At 42.9% G+C, this 20,599-nt stretch overlaps 1 protein-coding gene across 1 annotated transcript in view; it reads right to left on the bottom strand.

The window, feature by feature from the left end:
- The window catches only part of LOC306738059 (uncharacterized protein), a gene marked incomplete at its 3' end in the record, with an annotated part of 49,519 nt that extends 29,701 nt beyond the window's left edge, over nucleotides 1-19,818 (bottom strand). The window contains exons 1-3 of the mRNA XM_079219888.1: nucleotides 18,117-19,818; nucleotides 17,596-17,769; nucleotides 16,816-16,989 (exon numbers count right to left, since the gene is read on the bottom strand). Coding sequence (XP_079076014.1) covers nucleotides 16,816-16,989; nucleotides 17,596-17,769; nucleotides 18,117-19,771 — 2,003 coding nt within the window. The 5' untranslated portion in view covers nucleotides 19,772-19,818. The remainder of the gene's footprint in view (nucleotides 1-16,815; nucleotides 16,990-17,595; nucleotides 17,770-18,116) is intronic.
- Nucleotides 19,819-20,599: the final 781 nt, after the last annotated feature.

The raw sequence follows: 20,599 nt of genomic DNA, 5'->3' as shown, positions 1-20,599 counted from the left end.
TGAGCAGGAGACAGTTTATCTGTGGAGAGAAGTCCTAACCTCAGGGACTGTTGGATCTCCTCCACTAGAGAACCATCATTCAGTTCATTCAGACAGTGGAACAGATTGATGCTTTTCTCTGGAGACACATTCTCACTGATCTTCTCCTTGATGTACTGGGCTGTTTCCTGGTTGGTCTGTGAGCTACTTCTCTTTTTCAGTAGGCCTTGTAGATGATTCTGATTGGTCTCCAGTGAAAGGCCGAGGAGGAATCGGAGGAACAGGTCCAGGTGTCCGTTTGGACTCGTCAAAGCCTCGTCAATAGCAAACCTGTGGACCTCTGTCGTAGACGTAGTTCTGAAAACCATTCGCACATTGTCGACAAAGGTTTGCCCTGACTCCAACATCACATTCTTGTTTCTGTTAACGAGTTCCATTCTTACGTAGAACGCTGCCAGAAACTCCTGAACACTCAGATGGACAAAGCTAAACATCTTGTCTTCATTCTTCTTCCCATGTTCCTCTTTGAAGATCTCTGTGAACACTCCTGAGCACACTGAGGCTTCGCTCACGTCAATGCCACTCTCTTTGAGATCTTTCTCATAGAAGATCAGGTTGCCCTCTTCCAGCTGGTGAAAAGACAGTTTGGCTAATGACTTAATGTACTGATTGAACTTCTTTTGGTCATACTTCTTCTCTTTTGTCTGATGGATCTGAAACACCAGGAATTCTGCATACATCTCAGTCAGGGTCTTGGGCAGCTCTCCTCCCTCTCTGGTCTTCAACACGTCCTTCAGAACTGTAGCAGTGATCCAGCAGAAGACTGGGATGTGGCACATGATGTGGAGGCTTTGTGAGGTCTTGATGTGGGAGATGATCCTGCTGGCCTGCTTCTTATCTCTGAACCTCTTCCTGAAGTACTCCTCCTTCTGTGGGTCAGTGAACCCTCTGACCTCTGTCACCGTGCCAACAAAATCTAGATGGATCTGATTGGCTGCTGCAGGTCGTGTGGTTATCCAGAGGCGAGCAGAGGGAAGCAGGTTCCCTCTGATGAGGTTCGTCAGCAGCAAATCCACTGGGATCGACTTGGTCACATCAAAGGTAACAGCCTGGTGTTCACTGGTAGAGCAGTCCAGACGAAGGCGGCTCTCATCCAGTCCATCCAAAACAAACAGAAGTTTGAAGACACTCTTGTCGTAGTTGGTGTTTGGTGATGACTGTAGAGTTGTGAAGATTTCATTTAGAGCTTGTCTCGTGATGTCTTTGGTCTCCCTGATACATTTATGAATAAGATCTGCCAAACACAACTTTTCTCCTTTCCATAAATTCAGCTGGCGGAAGGTGAAGGGGAAAATGAGATGCACATCTTGATTGGTTTGTTTTTCAGCCCAGTCCCACACAAACTTGCGCACAAGAAATGTTTTTCCAATTCCTGCGATTCCATTGGTCAGTACTGTTCTCATGGGTCTGTATTCTCCAGACGGGGGTTTGAACATGTCCTTGGGTTGAATTGGTTTATCTTCATCTGCTGGCTTCACCCTCATCACCTCAACCTGCCTGACCTCATGCTGAGTGTTGATGTGTATGTCAGCCCCTGCTGTGATGTACAGCTCTGTGTAGATAGCATCCAGACGTTGCTCATCCTTCTTCTCCAGCCACGCCTCTTGTACACACAAGAACGTATCCTGAAAGTATGATTGAAGCTTTTGTTTGTGAGATGAGATGGGCACTCCCAGAACCATCTCGTCTGTATGGAACACAAATATGAAAAAACAAACATTATCAGGATGTTTGTCTACAGTTGCAGGAGCAGAACACAAAAGGTATTTTGCTGAAGGACTGTCTTCCTCAGATGAATGAAAAACTTGTCTTTGCCGTTCGTCTCGTCTGATTGGAAGAGAAGACATTCATTCAACTTTAGATGAATGAGATGGAGAAATCTGGATATTATTGGTAGGTAAAATTAAAGGAATAGAACCAGTAACAATAACACCCAAAAGTAATTTTAGACCATTTCAACAGCAATACCCTACTAAACCAGAAGCAGTGCAAGGAATAAAACCAATATTTGAAGCATTACTAAAATCAGGCGTAGTTAGAGAGTTAGAGTTTTCCAATCAACCTGTTCCAATGAATTCCGGCATCACTCGCTTAGTCAAACCTCTACTTACAAACAATGCTTCAAATTGTCAGGAAGTCATGGAGCCGCCTGAACATTGAGCCTCAGTAATCAAGAACCAGATCTGAGCGGATGAACTGCATCCGTACAACGAAGCTTAGGGCTTCTCTGGTAGATCACAACCAACACGTTTACCTGCTCTGTGTCCACCACCATCAAACATGCACCTCTCAACTGTCTACAGTGTCATCAAAAACACTTCAACCAGTACACAGAGTGTATTTATTAAAACATTGACCACACTTTTGTCTCTCAGGGCTTCCATACACACCAGAGAGCAGCTTTACCTTTGCTCTGACAGGTGGAAGCTCCTCTGTTCTCTGAAGTCTCTCCAGCTTCAGCATCGCCTGTAAGAGAAGTTACAGGATGTTTTATTTCATCAATATGACTTAATACCGATTTCTAATCTTCAAGGTAATCGGTGATTGATAATTAGTTTTATTTAAATTTCAGGTTTAAAACCTGTTTCTGTGTTATGTACTGTAGGTTACATCATTTTGTCTGGGATACATGATTAGTTGCTGTAATCGCTGTGGGACATTATCAACACAGCTGTAACTCCACAAAATATTCTAAATTTCTAGGTATAATTATTGTTTCATTCAATTATTACACATGGTTCTAAAATAGGGTGTAAATGTTATCATTCAAACTCCAAAATAAGTCACAAAGGGCCCTCCCGTCTGAAGATTGCACCTCAGTTATCAATATCGAGAGCTTGTAGAATTGTAATAGGTGTTTGCTGAACGAAGAACCCACATCCAAACAACAGATAGTCCTGCTCTGGGAGATCACAGCCAACAACATTTACCTCCTCTGTGTCCACAGTGCTTTTGAACCCTCAGGATCAAAAGCACTTCAACCAGTACAAGTGTGTCCGTGAGTACATCACATGTTGGGACTGAGTTCCTGCTGTAGTTGCAGAAGTGGAAATGTTTGCTACCTAACTAAGTATTTCATGATAGTATTATAAACTATGTAGTTTAGTTGTCTCTGTACAGAGACCCTGTTCCATTACAAGCATTGTGTTGCACTATTTTCATGAGAATACAAATGACTGACCTTCTGGTCTTGAGATGGTGTCCTGTAGACTCTGCACCAGATCATTCCTGGGTATCTCCTTTAAAACCTTCCTGGTCACCTTCAGAGCTCCATCAGGGTTAAAGGTTTCCACCATCAGCTTCACAGTATCCAGAATATTTGCTTTCTCCAGAGAGGACTCTTTGAGAGCTTGGTCAGGTTTCATGAAGCCAGGCTGCTGCAGATACCATTTGAATCTCTGCAATTCTTCTTCTTTTAAATCATCCAGTATCTTCAAAAGGTCCACTGACGTCATCGTGGCTCCCGGCTCAAACCTGGCTGTTTTGTCACCTGAAGGAAAAACTGAAACACAAGGAGCTCAGATTGGCTGATCAGTGTAATTTGGCAAGCAAGAGCTCCTGCTGCTGCTCTATGGGATGGACTTATGTAATGTTGAAGTGGCACACTGCTTGGACTTCTTTCAATTCATTCAAATCAAGAGAGATGTTTGAGTGAAAGCACCATTTGGAATGGAAGTGTAATGTCCTTGTTTCACTGAAATAATGTGGCTGTAACATTCGACTCTTGTTCTAACTTATACAAACCTATCTGACAGAGCAGAATACTCTGGCACAAACAAGAGGAGGCATCATGGATTTTAGTGACCTGTTTACATATTTTACTTAGTGTATGTACTGTTTTAAAGCCCAACTATGATTATTCCTAAACCTGACAGCAATCTTTTGTTGCCTGAATCTAATATTAAATCGATTTCTGCTGCGGCCGATTAGTATATGAAGAAGGAGGTGGTCTGCAGAGACGAACCTCTGGACCTGCGTTCATTGGGCTCTGTGAGCCAGAACAAAGGTTACGATATTGTAACCCTAGTTCTACAAGCACAGGCTGATACTACCAAAGGCTAGTGGTCTGCATTCAGGTTTGCACTTCCTGATAGGCCTGCTATGCTGATGCAACTTTAACAGTGGACATATGCATGCTTGTTATTGGAGTAGATAATTACCCAATACATCATATTTATTCCGTCTGTAGTTGTTAAGGTGTGTCAGTCAGAGAATAAACAGTAGACTGACTCCTCCACATATTTCAGCAGTGAGTCAGTGCAGATTTAAATGAAAGTTGTTTGCTGGTGATAATAAAATCTGACTCTACTAAACATGAGAAGACTCAAAGGCTGAAAAGACTTTGAGCAGAAAGTTACATATGACAGAATATAAGAGAATGAATCCAGATACAAACAGTAAATATCAGTGCTGAAAGAATTGATCACGGCTCTCATCTACACGTTCATTACGTAACAAATGTCAGCAGAGCTCCTTCATCAGAGGTAAAGATACCTGTGAGGCTACTCACCTGTTACAGTCACATCCAGAGGAGGTCCAAGAGACTTTTTACCTTCGTCTGCAGACACTGACAGACGCAGCCATCACGTCCTCACACCTTCAAATACACACCCAGACTTGTTAGTATGATGAGAGCAGAAGCCCGTTCAGCGCTGTAGTGCTGCCAGTTACAACCAGTTACAACCAGTTACAACATGTCTGTCAGTCGTGTAGCCCTGTTGAAAAAGCAAGCTTATTAAAACAAGTTAGTTCCTCATAAATTGGATGAAATAACTCAGTAAGGTACTTTATTTTCACCTCATGACAACATCACAAACATCTGCCTCATTAATGTGCAGCGCTTTAAAGACATATACATATTATCACCCCTCCTTTCTGTACTCATGTCTGATTCTGCAGTTATTGAGGAAGTGCACCAGTTATTGAGGAAGTGCACCAGAGCGCCTCTCCCTTTGAGACTCACACTTCTTCTTCCTCCTTTATGTCTTAAGTTATGATTTTCATGATTGTTATGTTTGTGTATATGTTGCATAGGTTTTGAATAGTAAATAATACCCAGAATGTATTAAATAAGTTGAATATTTTAAAGTTTGAATAGAGTTTCTATGTAAATGTTTGAATGAGTAGTTAAGAGCTCAAAATGCATGAAAAATGTCTTCCATTCATTTGATTGGATACATTTTGCCGGAAAATGTTTAATATTCCTGAAAGTATGAACGTTATGAATGATAAAAGTAATATAAATAACATCCTGAACATTATTAGCTTTGAATTACATTTCTACATTGAGAAATGAGGAAGCAGTTGAAAGAGAAGAAAACAGCTCAATAATAAAAGTAAAGAGCTTTTGCAGTAAAAGAAGCAGAGAAAGCGTCCAGAGACACAGAAGTGTTCAACACTCACAGAAACAGGAGCTTCTCTTCTTGTTGACGCTGCAGACGGAGAGTTGAATCTCTTCCTGCTGAACAAGTCCACATCAACCAGAGAAACTACAGGAAGTCAGCTGACAGGTTTCTACCAGGCTACGGAGGCCCAGAGGACTCAAACCTCTAGAACAAGATGGAGGAAATGTAACCAACACAAAGCTTCAGTCACGGACACAAAAGAGTGAGGGGCAAGATCCCAGATAGGGAGCATTTCCATTGCCTCTCTCTCTCTCTCTCTCTCTCTCTCTCTCTCTCTCTCTCTCTCTATATATATATATATATATATATATATATATATATATATATATATATATATATATATGAGGGGTGAAAAAAAGGGTGATGTATAGAGATGAAGAGGAGTAACAACACACAGGAAGGAGTGCAAATGAGGAAAATATATCAATGGCCAGCAAAGAATATTTGATAAGAAAAAGAAAGAAAGTAAAGGAAGCAGGTCAGTGAAAGGAGACATGTAAAAGGTGAAGGATGTAAGAGAGAGAGCCTCCATCATTCCTCCACATCTTGTTATTAATACATCATGTGTAATATAATACATAATATATTACTTCATTATAAGCTCCTTCCACCAGGCGTGTCTCAGGTTCTTTGCTACAATCTCCACTGACAATAAAAGTTTCTACGGAGACGACAAATTCCTTTTTTGTTTGTTTAACATCTCGCTTTGTGTTGAAACAGATTATTTTTTATGTCTCTCTACATCTAATTCCCCGGCTCCATTGGGAGGCAATGCATTTTCTACCTAGGCCTTCAGTGACATATAGTCCACATCAAGGGTGGACTGGGGGAAAAAAGTGTCCCGGGAGTTACTGTCAGACCGACCCACCCAATACACGGTGCGCTGCTCAATACACAATTTTGTACAGTTTTGGTGATTACATTTTACTCTGATGACTTCCACTGATTGACATCAGCAGGGTTGCATAGTTCGGACAGCAGCTGCTGGTAGCCAGCCTCAGGCAGACTTCCACATGGTCATCAGTCATGGTGGAACGGTGTTTGGACTTAATATTTTTCATGTGGGAAAAGGCTTACTCACATAAATAAGTAGAGCCAAATAATGCAGTCAAGAAGGTAGCACCTTTCCTCATGTTTGGGCACTTTTCCTCTGTGAGTAAGTTCCAAAACTGTCCATGAGCTCTGGACTTCAGCTGAATGTCAGCCTGTAGTGTCAACATCCTCCACTCCAGACGAGTTCAGGTGAAACAGCGTTGACATTTTTGATGCGAGTGAATCAACCTCAATGTCTTCCCGAAATGGGTAGCACATGAATGTAGCGACTGGCTCCAGTAAAGCAAAGTCTTGAAAGCGTTTGTCAAACCCTGACAGACACTTGTCAAGCTGCTCTGTCAAGTTGCGTACACGCCTTCTGTTGCGTCTCCAGCTCTGACGCCAGGTTTTGGAAGTTCCCCAAATCATGGCGCTGCAGCTTTGAGGACAGATGTTGCATTTTTCATTTGAACGCATTAACTGAGCTGATCATATCAACCACGGTTTTGTCTTTTCCTTGTAGCTCTAAATAAAGTTCATTCAACATGTTGGTCTGATCGGTTAGAAATGCCAAGTCTAGCAGCCACTGATCGTCATTGAGTTGGGTGTATTCTGCGTGTTTAACAACATGGAGAAACTCCATTATCTCCGGAGAGAGCTCTCGAAATCTCTGCAGGAATTTCCCCCTAGAAGCCATCTCACATCAGTGTGTAGCAAGAAGTCAGAGTGGTCGATGTCAGCCTTCTCCAGATGCGCATGTCTTTGATGAGCTCTCGCTCGAATAGAACAGGCGATCTTCGTTCCCACATCCATGATCTATTTAATGTTTAGCATGTCAGCGCATAATGCTTGTATTAGGAATAATCACTTATTAGTCCCACTGTGGGGAAATGTACTCTCTGCATTTTTGACCAATCCTTAGTATCATTACTATAAGCACCCAGGGAGCAGTGTTTTTCCCAGGGAGACTTCAACATGTGAACTATGGGGAGACTGGGGATCGAGCCAGCTATCTTGTGGTTGCAGGACGACCACGCATCCCCATGAGCTACAGCCACCCTGTATAATGCAGTGATTATTAAGGAAGTTGGGGAAAACATCGTCCTCCCTGCACTTGGCCATTCATTCTTTTTGAATGGCATGCGATCTACCCGCACTGCTTTTGCGATCGACTGGTCGACTGCACTGGGTCACTCTGACCACGTCATGGTCCATCTGATTCCTGCATACAGTTTATTAACCCTTCTGGGTCTTGAAGTGCTTGATAATGTTTTTGTTTTTTAAATATTAATAGCTCTGCGAAAAAACGGCACAGAAATAAGATTCAGGTGTTGTTAGATGTGCCAGAGTCTGTAGATTCCGCACCCCTCCTCTGTGAGCTCCTACGTGACTCTCACAGGAGCTCACATTCTCTGGAGTCTGTGACAAGCTCCGCCTTTCACCGTGATTTGTCAATTCAGGTGTCCGTTGACATTTTGTGTGAAACTACCCAATGAACACTCCCTAAGAAATCCCTAAGGACCTCCCCACCAACCTCTGCTGTAAAAATATACTGGCTTTCACTTAGATACACAGCACACTGCCCAGCTAATAAACAGCTAAAAACCAGTGTTCACTGAGAGACGGCAGCTCTGCTCCACTCAGCTGTTCAGTTTTACCCTGCGTGATGCGACACACGACCAGTGTTGGGGTAGTTACTCAGAAAAAGTAACTAGTTACAAGTTACTAGTTACTTCTAAAACATTGTAACTAGATTACTTTACTAGTTACTGCATTTGAAAAGTAACTACACTACTAGTTACTTTACTTTCCATTTTTTTAAGCAAATGTACAAATTAACCGTAAAGATACATGGCCAAACATCATGGCCCTTTCATCACGTTATTTTCAATGGCCAATAAAGGGCATCTCTTAGCCTTTCCACATAGTGTATTGTAAACATGTAAAACAAAATGGCATATAAAACTCAGCCATTAACTTGAAGGAACATTAACCCTGTTCACACTGTCTGACCAAAGAAATATGCCTCACTTTAAAATCCACAAACAACAGGATCCAAGAGGCTGTGTATGGTGGGGACATTCAGGTCAAACAGCACAACACATTGAAAACAGGCTTTTGGAAACATGAGACCCCACTAAACCAAATGTTTAAGAACAAAACCAGCTTGTTATAGGAATCATTGTAGTGGTTTAAGAAAGATAGAAAAATAAATTGTACTTTTGGTGATTGGATCACAGATTAAACTCAAGTTATATATTAAATCTGTTAAATTATTCACCATCTGGTTAAAATATGTTCATTGTAGGTCTGAACCACAAAAGGACCACAAACTACTGTCTTCTAAGATTGAATATGTTGTTTCCCTCAATAACGTATTATGTATGTCATTAAAATCAGAGAGCTGGAGAGAGGAAACGCTTTTTACAACACGTAATGAAGAGAAACTATATTTATATTAAGGGTTATTTTACAATGATGTCACAATCAGACTCATTCCGCCAGTAGAAATGGATCCTGCGCGTATAAGCAGGACACATCACAGTATATAAATACTCAATGCAGATTATTAAACGGTAGCAGACGACAGAGAAAACATCTCCACTCTGACACTCATGATAACTGTGTCTTTATTAATGTGAGTAGTAGTTTAACACCATTAAATCAACTATTTTAAGTGCATTTTTATTGGAATGTTCGCTAAAAACTCTCCGGACAAAACTCCGTCAGCTGTTAAAGCGACTAACAGCTGATCAGATGTGATCAGATGTGATCAGATGTGATCCGCTGTCAGTCGGTCGCAGTCATCAGAAACCTACGTCGCTTCAGTGACGCTTCAGAGGAAAGGACGTCTCATGTCTATTAAAACATATTTCCTCGCGTCTTCTCTCCGCGCTTGGTTGAGGGAAACGGGGATGCAATGTAGAGACTTGGGACGTACCTGTGACAGACTGTTCATCAGGAAGTGTCGTGTGACTCGCGCGCCACTAAAAGAAAACTTTTCTACACACTTCTTGAGTAACGTAGGAACGCGCGTTACTGAGGTCTAGTAAAGTAGTGTAGTTACCAATATTTTGAGTGTAATGCGTTACTTTACTTCGTTACCTATAAAAGTAATTAGGTTACTGTAATCCGTTACTTTGTAACTCGTTACCCCAACACTGCACACGACCATGCGCTGGTCAAGAGTACACAGTACATACACAGAGCTACCAACTCTCACGGTTTCGCCGTGTGACACACGCTTTTGCATGTTTTCACACGCACTCACGCCACACAACCAGTTCCTTTTCAAACTCCCCGACGATAGATGCCGTTAAGGATCGCATCTGTAAACCTATTCGCTGCATAGACATCCTATTTGCCCCAACAGCGTTGTTATGTCGTAAAGGTCCAATAAAAAAAATCCCATAAAAGATTTAGTCCAAAACCCGTGATTACATCCATAAATATCCACCAACTATCCACCACCTTTTAGTGACCTGTTTACATATTTTACTTAGTTCATGTACTGTTCATAGCCCAACTATGATGTATTCCTAAACCTTACAACATTCTTTTGTTCCCTGAATCTAATGTTAAATCGATTTCCGCTGTGGCCGATTAGGATATAAAGAAGGAGGTGGTCTGCAGAGACGAACCTCTGGACCTGCGTTCATTGGGCGTAATCCCACCAGTTTGATGAGAAGAGACAGCTGCTGATAGAGCCTCAGTTTGTCATTGAATTAGCATGAAAATGCATTTATACTTTATGTTCTCTGTGTCAGCAATACTGGTAGTAAATATAAATAGTACCTATATAGTAGACTATAATCCTTTTTAATATGTATATAGTATATATATATCATGAATATGTTCAGTCTCAAAAAGGAAAAACGCCTAGACATTTCACGAGAAAAACATGTGTAAAATATTTATTTTCTGTGATATTGTTATCTGCTTTTTACTTAGACTGGAAAAGGCTTCATGCTATGGTCCCATTGTGTTTTCCAGTTCATAAGTCCCATTTATAGTTATCTACAGGCATCTATTTACAAAGAAATGTTCAGACGGAAATAAAAACCTTATACTTTAGTGTGTTCAAACTTATATAACTCAGTGTCAGCAGCACTTAAAGTGATTCTGACTATTGAGGGAAAAAAGCTTCAGAGTATTACCTTTCTAAAGAGACCAAGACCATGCATTTACTCCACATAGTTCAAGTACAGCTTGCAGTTTACTTTGTGTATACCTGGATAGGCGTTTTTCTTCAAATGTTACAGGAATGCTAAGAAGTTTTAATGACATGTCTCTATCTACACATCTCAGCTCTCCAGCGGCAGCCATGTTTGTTGAAACCTAATTCAACCTAAGCGCTCTTTGGTGACGTGGTTGATTACGTTACTGCCATCTGTCCATCATCTTATAAAGCCCGCCCTGACAATTTGATTGGTCCGAACAATTTTTGATTTTGGATCATTTCTCCCCAACGGAGCAGTGCCAGACCGAACTTCCAGACCTCAAATGTTGTGGGCGGGGCTAAGTTAGGCTGGTACCAGGCTACATATTTAGCATACCACCCAAAAATCCACTAGAATGTATGAAATAACATCTACTTAAACCAAATTGTCCTGGGGGTGGACCATCAGCTATGTCTTTGCTTCACAGAATGTAACCAATGTTGTCCATCTCCAGTAGGCCGCCCCTATCAATGACTTTAGGCCCCACAAGCCACCAGGATGCAGGGTACAACATGGGTACAACATGGGTACAACGCCAAATTAATTCAAATTTCCTGATATTTGAGCCACCAACGTGTGTGGCTGCGTGCGCGGCAAAAATGTGGTCACCCCCGACACAATCTCACTCCAAGGTTTTTTGAAAAGTTGGCAGCTCTGCAAACATACATACAGAGTACATAGTGCATACATATATATACAGAGTACGTATGTTGTTCTTGTTCTGAAAACTGTTCTTGAAAAAAAGAAACTGAAACATGCACATTGTGTTAACATAGTAAATAGTTTGTTTTTATAGTACATATTTTGACTCAAATATATAGTAAATAACTAGTTTGAAAACAAAAACCGTTGTAATATTAATGTTTCATTTGCACCCCCCATGAAGCTTGGTCTGTAGTATGAAGTCATTCCTCATCCCATTTTATCTCAGTCCCTCTCATTTTGACGAAAGTAGTGACAGACAACACTTCTACTCAAAGAAACATAATACAGAATTTGGTATTAGACATTTATTCACATGTATCTACCTTGTTATTCATACATTCCACTGCTTTTGTGAACCTAAGACTTTTGGTAAACCAATTTCCATCACCAAAACAGTTTGTCCACATGAGTAAAGTTATGTTTTCACAAGAGATATGAAGATTTAAAAAAAATCAAGCTTACAGTATTTAGCTTTCGGTCCATATTATCACTTTACACCTGTGCCTGAGGACAATTGTGCCTCATTATATAGAGAGCTGAGATTGTTCTGCAAATTCTGATGTAACACATGGGGATGTATCTCATTTGCAAGTGTCTATAAAAGGTGAATTTAAGAAATGATGTCAAATCGAGAAAAAGGCCTAAGACCCTGAAGGGTTAAACCTGGAGAGCGTTACAAACAGACACATCAATGAAAATACAGGTCAGGAATTTACTTTGTTGTGTTGGTGCGTAACGTAAACATAGGAAAAAAATCTTATGTACATTGTAATGGAAATGAATTAACCTCCTCAATCTCCTTTAGAGAAAACAAATGTGATGTGAAACACTTGATGTTCCCCATCTGATGCCATGCCGCCATACAGCGTCAGCTGGGCGTCCTCGAGCCTGCGCTGACGAGACTTGATCTTTTCCTCTTCCTTGCTCTGCATCAGCTCTTCAGCATGTTCAGCATATGACAGTATGGTGTTCAGGTCTGCAGTCATCCATGTGACACAATTTTCTCTGATCTTTGCTGCCACTTCCAGGTTCATTTTACACAGGAAATGTTCTTTTAGATGCACCTCATACGGCTCCAGAGGCTTAGCTCCCATTCTGTCTTTTGTTAGTCCACTGTGCTGGTCAAAGGCTATTGTGAGTCTTGCCAGGAAGGCGGTGCATGCCTCCCCCGGTTTCTGCCTCAGTTTTGCAATGTTCGCCAAGCTCATGACCGGAGGAAAAACCTTCCTGCATTCTTCAAGGAGCAGCGCGACAGCACACTTGTACGGCCTATTGTCCTTGTGGTCATGATCCTGGTTGACACTCCGATGGGTCAAAATATCGGTTGTAAACACCCCTGCAATTTTGTGATAGTCCAGTTCGAGTATTTTGCTCAGCTTATCTCCGTCATGGTTGGCCTGTATTGTCCAACAAAAGCGAGAAGACTTTTTTCGAATTGGGCCAGATTTATCTTTGGGCTTGTCACGTGAATCATTGCTTCTTCAATCTCTTTTTCTCCCCACGGGCGGAAAACCAGCATGGGAACCTCAAGTCCTGCTACTTCCACCATGGGCATTATCTACACTTTGGTCTTGACTTGGGGATCCGGGAGGGCCAAGTCAGCAGCGGGTAGGGCCTGACTTGCTTCCAATTCCTGCTTTGCATTCCGCGTGAGGGGCTTGTTCAGTTCCTCTTTTCTGCCTGGCTGGTGGTCGGACGGCTTTTCTTTCCGAGGAGCGTAGGACGGCGGGAGGGAATCCAGATCAGCGTCCACACAACCATTTACCTCGGGCAAAGAAGGATACAATTTAGCAGTGCATTCAGTTCCTTCATCCTTTCCCCTCGCTTTATTTTTTTTATCACACTCATTCCTCAATCTTTTCCTTTCCTTTCTCTCTGCTTCCTCTCTCCACATACCATACCCCTTCCAGTCCACTTTAAACGAGGTACAGTTTTTTCTTTCTTTCTGAGACTCCCTCTCATGTTCTACCACTTCATCTCTCTCTCTCTGATCCAAACAAGCTCTCAGCTGCTCCAATTGTTGTAAACTGAAACTCCCCTTCTCCGGAAAACCCAATTTTACCCATTCTTCCAACTGGTCCACAGTTTGTTTATCCTTCTCCCACATACATTGTTGTATCACTGGAGATAATACTTTGTAAACAGGCTTTACAGGCTTCGCTTTGCTCTGATTTCTACCCATGTCTTCAACAAAAACCAACAAACCAAAAAAAAAACACTATAGTTACTTGTCTACCGAGTTCTCAGAACGATCCCGTGCAATCAGGAAATGACACACAAGATCGAACTAAAAAGACCACAAGCACACCGGTCCTGCCAACCAACCTCTCTCCAGTCACGGCTTACGGAATTATCCGAACGATCTGGTGCAACACGCCAAGTGATCACAACCCAGTGCAACACACCAAGCTATCACAATCCGGTGCAACACACAAGATCAAACTTATAAAACTACAAGCACACCGGGACACATCTGTCCAGCACCCTATTTGTGCGAGATTTTCCCAGGTTCCCTCTGATTACTTGTTTACGGAATTACCTGAATGATCCGGTGCAACACACCAAGTGACCACAACCCAGTGCAACACACCAAGTGACCACAACCCAGTGCAACACACCAAGTGACCACAACCCAGTGCAACACACCAAGCTATCACAATCCGGTGCAACACACCAAGATCAAACCTATAAGACTACAAGCATACCAGGACATGCCTGTCCAGCATCCTATTTGTGCAAGCCTGATTTGCGGCCTTTCCAAGTGTCTGTCACATCACAAAGGACTCTCTCTACGGGTGGAATTATTTTTCCCAACTCGGATCGGAGCGGCAATCTCAAACTCCGTCCGAGGACAGCCTCTCACCTTCCGGGAGGAATCAACTATCTACTAGTGCGCTTCTGTTCAACGGAGTCCAACGGAGTCCAAAATTACACATCCAATCCCATCCTCGTCGCCAATTGTAATGGAAATGAATTAACCTCCTCAATTTCCTTTAGAGAAAACAAATGCGATGTGAAACACTTAAATGTCTTTCAGCATTTATTAAACAGAAACTTGGAATAGTTCAATTGAATAGGCAGAGCTTGTCCCCACAGATGGTTCGGCGGTCTGACCCAGAAAAATAGTTCAACATGAGTTTTATACATCAACAATTATTATTGAAATGTTTGCCCTTTCCCCCCTGCCCCCACTGCTCCTCCTCGCAGTGTCCTCCTTCCCTCCAGACAAGCCTCATGCCGTCTGGAGGATGTTGTTTGGCTGCGGCCCTGAGAGGCAAGAGTGAGAGGAAAGAAAGAAAACAAAACGAAAAGAACAAAAACAATACCGACATCCACCTGTTATTGCTTCACACGGATGGCGCTGATTAGGCTGGGTCAAGATGCTACATATTTAAGAATAAAGCACTTAAGATAAATTTCCACCACATATATAAAAGTTAAAAAAAATCAAGAAACACAAATACAGAATTGAAGAAGGTACTTTAAAATATGCACAATATCTCTGAATTAAAAAGAAAGAGAGGTGCAGTTCTTTGGTTTGTCCTCTCTGAGCTCCTGTAGAAACATGCTGATTACTCTATGTAGATTTATAGAGCTCATTCTAGAGGAACGAAGCACAACGATTCTTATCTTCAAGTGATGTTTTATGAATCTGAATGTGTTTGTCAGCAGTGTGAGCGTTTACAGAGGAGTAGACTTTTAAACCTCCAGAGAACACAGAGACACTGAGGAATCAGGACTGGACATAAACGCAAACCCAAACCCAGGATACAGAGGTTTAGTGGATGTGGTGCTGAAGGTGTGGAGGTGGATCAGTGTGTCAGAGGAGACTCTGTAGAAGGACAGAAAGCCAGCAGGACAGTCCACATACACTGCTACTCTACCAGAGGAGGAGGAGGAGAAGGAGGAGAGTTGTGTTCTTCTGTCATTGTGATTGACAGAGTAACCTATATCAGAGCAGTACAGACTCCAGGACTGATCGTTCCTTCCAAACCAACAGTCTCTACCGTTTCCTCTCCTCCTGATTCCTCTGTAGCTCACTGTTATATTGACGTTTCCGCTCCACTCGACCTCCCAGTAACAGCGACCAGTCAGACCAGTTGTACACAGCAGCTGAGACAGGACCTGAAACCTGTCTGGATGATTAGGATATGTCTGCTTCTCCATCACACGTGTCACCTTCCTGTTGTTGTCAGACAGTTCCAGCTGTTTGTTCACTGTGTTTGTGTCGATTGTGAGTTCACAGGAATCTAAGAGAACGAGACAGGAAACAACAGCAGTTTGTCATGGAACACAGCTGACGGCTTTATTTGAGATTCCATGAATCAAAGTAAACACTCACATTTCCTCAGACCAGCTTTCAGCCACTGATCTCCACCATGTTCAACCCTGGAGGAAGAAGCAGAGTCAGAATGTAACGGTGTGGTTAGGACCCTGAAGCAGAACGACGGACACAGACCTGACATTTAATAAAGCTGAGTTTAATGTCTTTAAAGCTCTATTTGAACAATTTATTTGGACAGGCTGACGAGGAATGAATGTAAATTTGATAAATGTGCAGATTTACTAATGTTTCTTCACAGCCTCACTTTTCCTTTACTATAAATCAGGACAGTTAGTGAGAAGGCTAACTTCATAAAGGACCCGACTGTTCTTGGGGGTAATCAGTGGTGTCATTTGCCTTGTAGTCCGGACCTAAAAGATATCAATGAATGCCTTTATCAGGTAGGGGAGCTAGAGGATGAGGGTGGCGCCGTCGTGGAGGCGGGAGAGGGGCACAGCGCTTTAACTTCGCCGATTGTATCAAAACTGGCTGAGGACTTGGAGCCAGTGGCAGAGGTCTAGCTGGAGGGATTTTTGCAGGGGAAATGGGAGTGTGGCGGGGAGTGAATCTGGTTCCAGCAGTGACCAGCTCTTTCATGTGGTCAGTGAACTCCAGGTGGGCGGAGGAGGGGTCCTGGATGGAGTCCTCCTCTTGTGTAACGGGTGAGGAAGCAGTAGGACCGACACTGAGGATCGTTGAGCAAAGCTTCATTCCAGGCAGAAGACACACAGGGAAACAGAAGGCTACGTTGGTTTACCGGGGCAGAGGCAAGGCGGAGAAGTCCAAACAGGCAGAGTCGGCAACGGGAAACCAGTCGGAGGGTAAACGCTGGAAAGTCTGGCATAATGCGGAGAACCATCTGGCAGTGAGTGTGAGACTGGGTTTAAATACTGAAGGGAGAAGGTGCAGCAGAGAGACAAGTGAGACTGATGGAGCTGATGAGGGGAGTGAGAGATCGAGTGGCAGGAGAGAAGGGAAGCTGAACTGTGACAGAATAAGTGAGGAGGTCCGTCTCAGTGGGAACACAGACTCTCAGAACATCAGCTACTGTCTTCACTGTAATCAGACTGAACCAACAGACTCTTCATACCTGAGAGTGTCCAGTCTCCAGAGTGGGTCATCCAGTCCAGCAGAAAGCAGCTTCACTCCTAAGACTCCGGGATGATTGTAGCTCAGGTCCAGCTCTCTCAGATGGGAGGGGTTGGATTTTAGAGCTGAAGCCAGAGAAGAAGAGCCTTCCTCTGTGACCAGACAGCCTGACAGCCTGGAGACAAACACCATTATACTTCAATGATACACAACAATTAAATATTAACACCTTAATAGGTCAATATTACAAATGTCTAAGCGAACAGTGTTCTATTTCTGTGGCGTCCTACCAGAGATAGAACACTGGAGAAGAACAAACTGGAGCTACAGAGTCTGGAGATGTACATTATATAAAACAGTCGACTTAATCACAAGAAAGGATCTATTCATCAAAAGATCTTAAGAAGCAACCAGCTTCCCGAGGAACTCTATGTGACACTTCACAGAGTCGTAGAGACTGCTGAGGTTAAAAACAGCTCAGTCTCCACAAAACTCTTGAGAAACATGTCTGTCTCTTTCCACTTTCTCCACTAGCTACAGTCTCTACATGTGTCTGTCTGCTGTTTGCTGTGAGCAGGTTGTGTACCGTGAGTTCATCACAGCTTGTGTGATAAAAACAGCTGCTGCTGCTGATGAAAGCAGTGAGAGTGAATCAGTAGAGCTGAGGGTCTAACAACTACACAATGAGCTGGAAGGTGATGGTCTCTATTGTAATAGACATTCACTTGTATATCAAGCAGCATGTAAATGGTTATCAGTGAAACAGAAGATGAATCCTGACCTGAGAATCTCCAGATGACAGTGTGGACTCTCCAGTCCAGCAGACAGCAGCTTCACTCCTGAATCCTGCAGGTCGTTGTTACTCAGGTCCAGCTCTCTCAGACTAGAGGACTGGGAGCTGAGGACTGAGGACAGAGCTTCACAGCTTCTCACTGAGAGGTTACAGCCACTCAGCCTGAAGGAGAGTCGGTGATGAAGACAACACAGACACTACTGTTGTTTTCTTCTACAATGTAAAATCTACAATTCTGAGTTTATATATTGAACAATCGAGGATTAGAGTCTCAGGTGCCGAGAGGATTTTTTTGCCTGTTATTGTGTCTATTACTGGAATCTAACAACAATTTTAGTCTTAAATGAACAACACAGTGACATTTGTTTATTTTATTATTTATTTTGTATGTTTTTCAATTGTTCAACTAATCAAGTAGTTTACTAAATCTCTCAACAGAAGCCGTTCATTAGTTGAGAACTACTCTACTCGTGTGATGAAGTGATTACCTGTAGGTCTCTGGTACTTACAGGGCTTTGTTGGAGGCTTTGATCACTGGCAGCAGCCTCAGAAAAGCCTCCTCTGAAGCAGAGTATTTCTTCAGGTCAAACACCTCCAGATCTTTTCCTGATGTCAGTAAGACGAAGCCCAGAGCTGACCACTGAGCAGGAGACAGTTTATCTGTGGAGAGAAGTCCTGGCCTCAGGAACTGTTGGATCTCCTCCACTAGAGAACCATCATTCAGTTCATTCAGACAGTGGAACAGATTGATGCTTTTCTCTGGAGACACATTCTCACTGATCTTCTCCTTGATGTACTGGACTGTTTCCCGATTGGTCTGTGAGCTACTTTTCTTCTTCAGTAGGCCTTGTAAATGATTCTGATTGGTCTCCAGTGAAAGGCCGAGGAGGAATCGGAGGAATAGGTCCAGGTGTCCGTTTGGACTCTTCAAGGCCTCGTCAATAGCAAACCTGTGGACCTCTGTTGTAGATGTTGTTCTGAAAACCCTTCGCACATTGTCGACAAAGGTTTGCCCTGACTCCAACATCACATTCTTGTTTCTGTTAACGAGTTTCATTCTTACGTAGAACGCTGCCAGAAACTCCTGAACACTCAGATGGACAAAGCTAAACATCTTGTCTTCATTCTTCTTCCCATGTTCCTCTTTGAAGATCTCTGTGAACACTCCTGAGCACACTGAGGCTTCGCTGACGTCAATGCCACTCTCTTTGAGATCTTTCTCATAGAAGATCAGGTTGCCCTCTTCAAGCTGGTGAAAAGACAGTTTGGCTAATGACTTAATGTACTGACTGAACTTCTTTTGGTCATACTTCTTCTCTTTTGTCTGATGGATCTGAAACACCAGGAATTCTGCATACATCTCAGTCAGGGTCTTGGGCAGCTCTCCTCCCTCTCTGGTCTTCAACACACCCTTCAGAACTGTAGCAGTGATCCAGCAGAAGACTGGGATGTGGCACATGATGTGGAGGCTTCGTGAGGTCTTGATGTGGGAGATGATCCTGCTGGCCTGCTTCTCATCTCTGAACCTCTTCCTGAAGTACTCCTCCTTCTGTGGGTCAGTGAACCCCCTGACCTCTGTCACCGTGCCAACAAAATCAAGATGGATCTGATTGGCTGCTGCAGGTCTCGTGGTTATCCAGAGGCGAGCAGAGGGAAGCAGGTTCCCTCTGATGAGGTTCGTCAGCAGCACATCCACTGGGATCGACTTGGTCACATCAAAGGTATCAGCCGGATTTTCACTGGTAGAGCAGTCCAGACGAAGGCGGCTCTCATCCAGTCCATCCAAAACAAACAGAAGTTTGAAGACACTCTTGTCGTAGTTGGTGTTTGGTGATGACTGTAGAGTTGTGAAGATTTCATTTAGAGCTTGTCTCGTGATGTCTTTGGTCTCCCTGATACATTTATGAATGAGATCTGCCAAACACAACTTTTCTCCTTTCCATAAATTCAGCTGGCGGAAGGTGAAGGGGAAGATGAGATGCACATCATGATTGGTTTGTTTTTCAGCCCAGTCCCACACAAACTTGCGCACAAGAAATGTTTTTCCAATTCCTGCGATTCCATTGGTCAGTACCGTTCTCATGGGTCTGTATTCTCCAGACGGGGGTTTGAACATGTCCCTGGGTTGAATTGGTTTATCTTCATCTGCTGGCTTCACCCTCATCGCCTCAATCTGCCTGACCTCATGCTGAGTGTTGATGTGTATGTCAGCCCCTGCTGTGATGTACAGCTCTGTGTAGATAGCATCCAGACGTTGCTCATCCTTCTTCCCCAGCCACGCCTCTTGTACACACAAGAACGTATCCTGAAAGTATGATTGAAGCTGTTGTTGGTGAGATGAGATGGGTACTCCCAGAACCGTCACGTCTGTATGGAACACAAATATAAAAAAAAAACACATTATCAGGTTGTTTCTCTACAGTTGCAGGAGCAGAACACAAAAGGTCTTTTGCTGAAGGACTGTCTTCCTCAGATGAATGAAAAACTCGTCCTTGCCTTTTGTCTGGTCTGATTAGAAGAGAAGACATTCATTCAACTTTGCATGAATGAGATGGAGAAATATGGGTGTTATTGGTAGAGAAAATGAAAGGAATAGAACCAGTAAGAATAACACCCAAAAGTAATTTTAGACCATTTCAACAGCAATACCCAACTAAACCAGAAGCAGTGCAAGGAATAAAACCAATATTTGAAGCATTACAAAAATCAGGCGTAGTTAGAGAGTTAGAGTTTTCCAATCAACCTGTTCCAATGAACGCCGGCATCACTCGCTTACTCAAACCTCTGCTTACAAACAATGCTTCAAATTGTCAGGAAGTCATGGAGCCGCCTGAACATTGAGCCTCAGTAATCAAGAACCAGATCTGAGCGGATGAACTGCATCCATACAACGAAGCTTAGGGCTTCTCTGGTAGATCACAACCAACATGTTTACCTGCTCTGTGTCCACCACCATCAAACATGCACCTCTCAACTATCTACAGTGTCATCA

The sequence above is a fragment of the Taurulus bubalis genome, assembly GCF_910589615.1.
Source record: "Taurulus bubalis genome assembly, chromosome: 6".
Classification (NCBI taxonomy): Eukaryota; Metazoa; Chordata; class Actinopteri; order Perciformes; family Cottidae; genus Taurulus; species Taurulus bubalis.
Note: the sequence above shows the minus strand (reverse complement) of the source record. Positions and strands in the feature narration are given on the sequence as shown.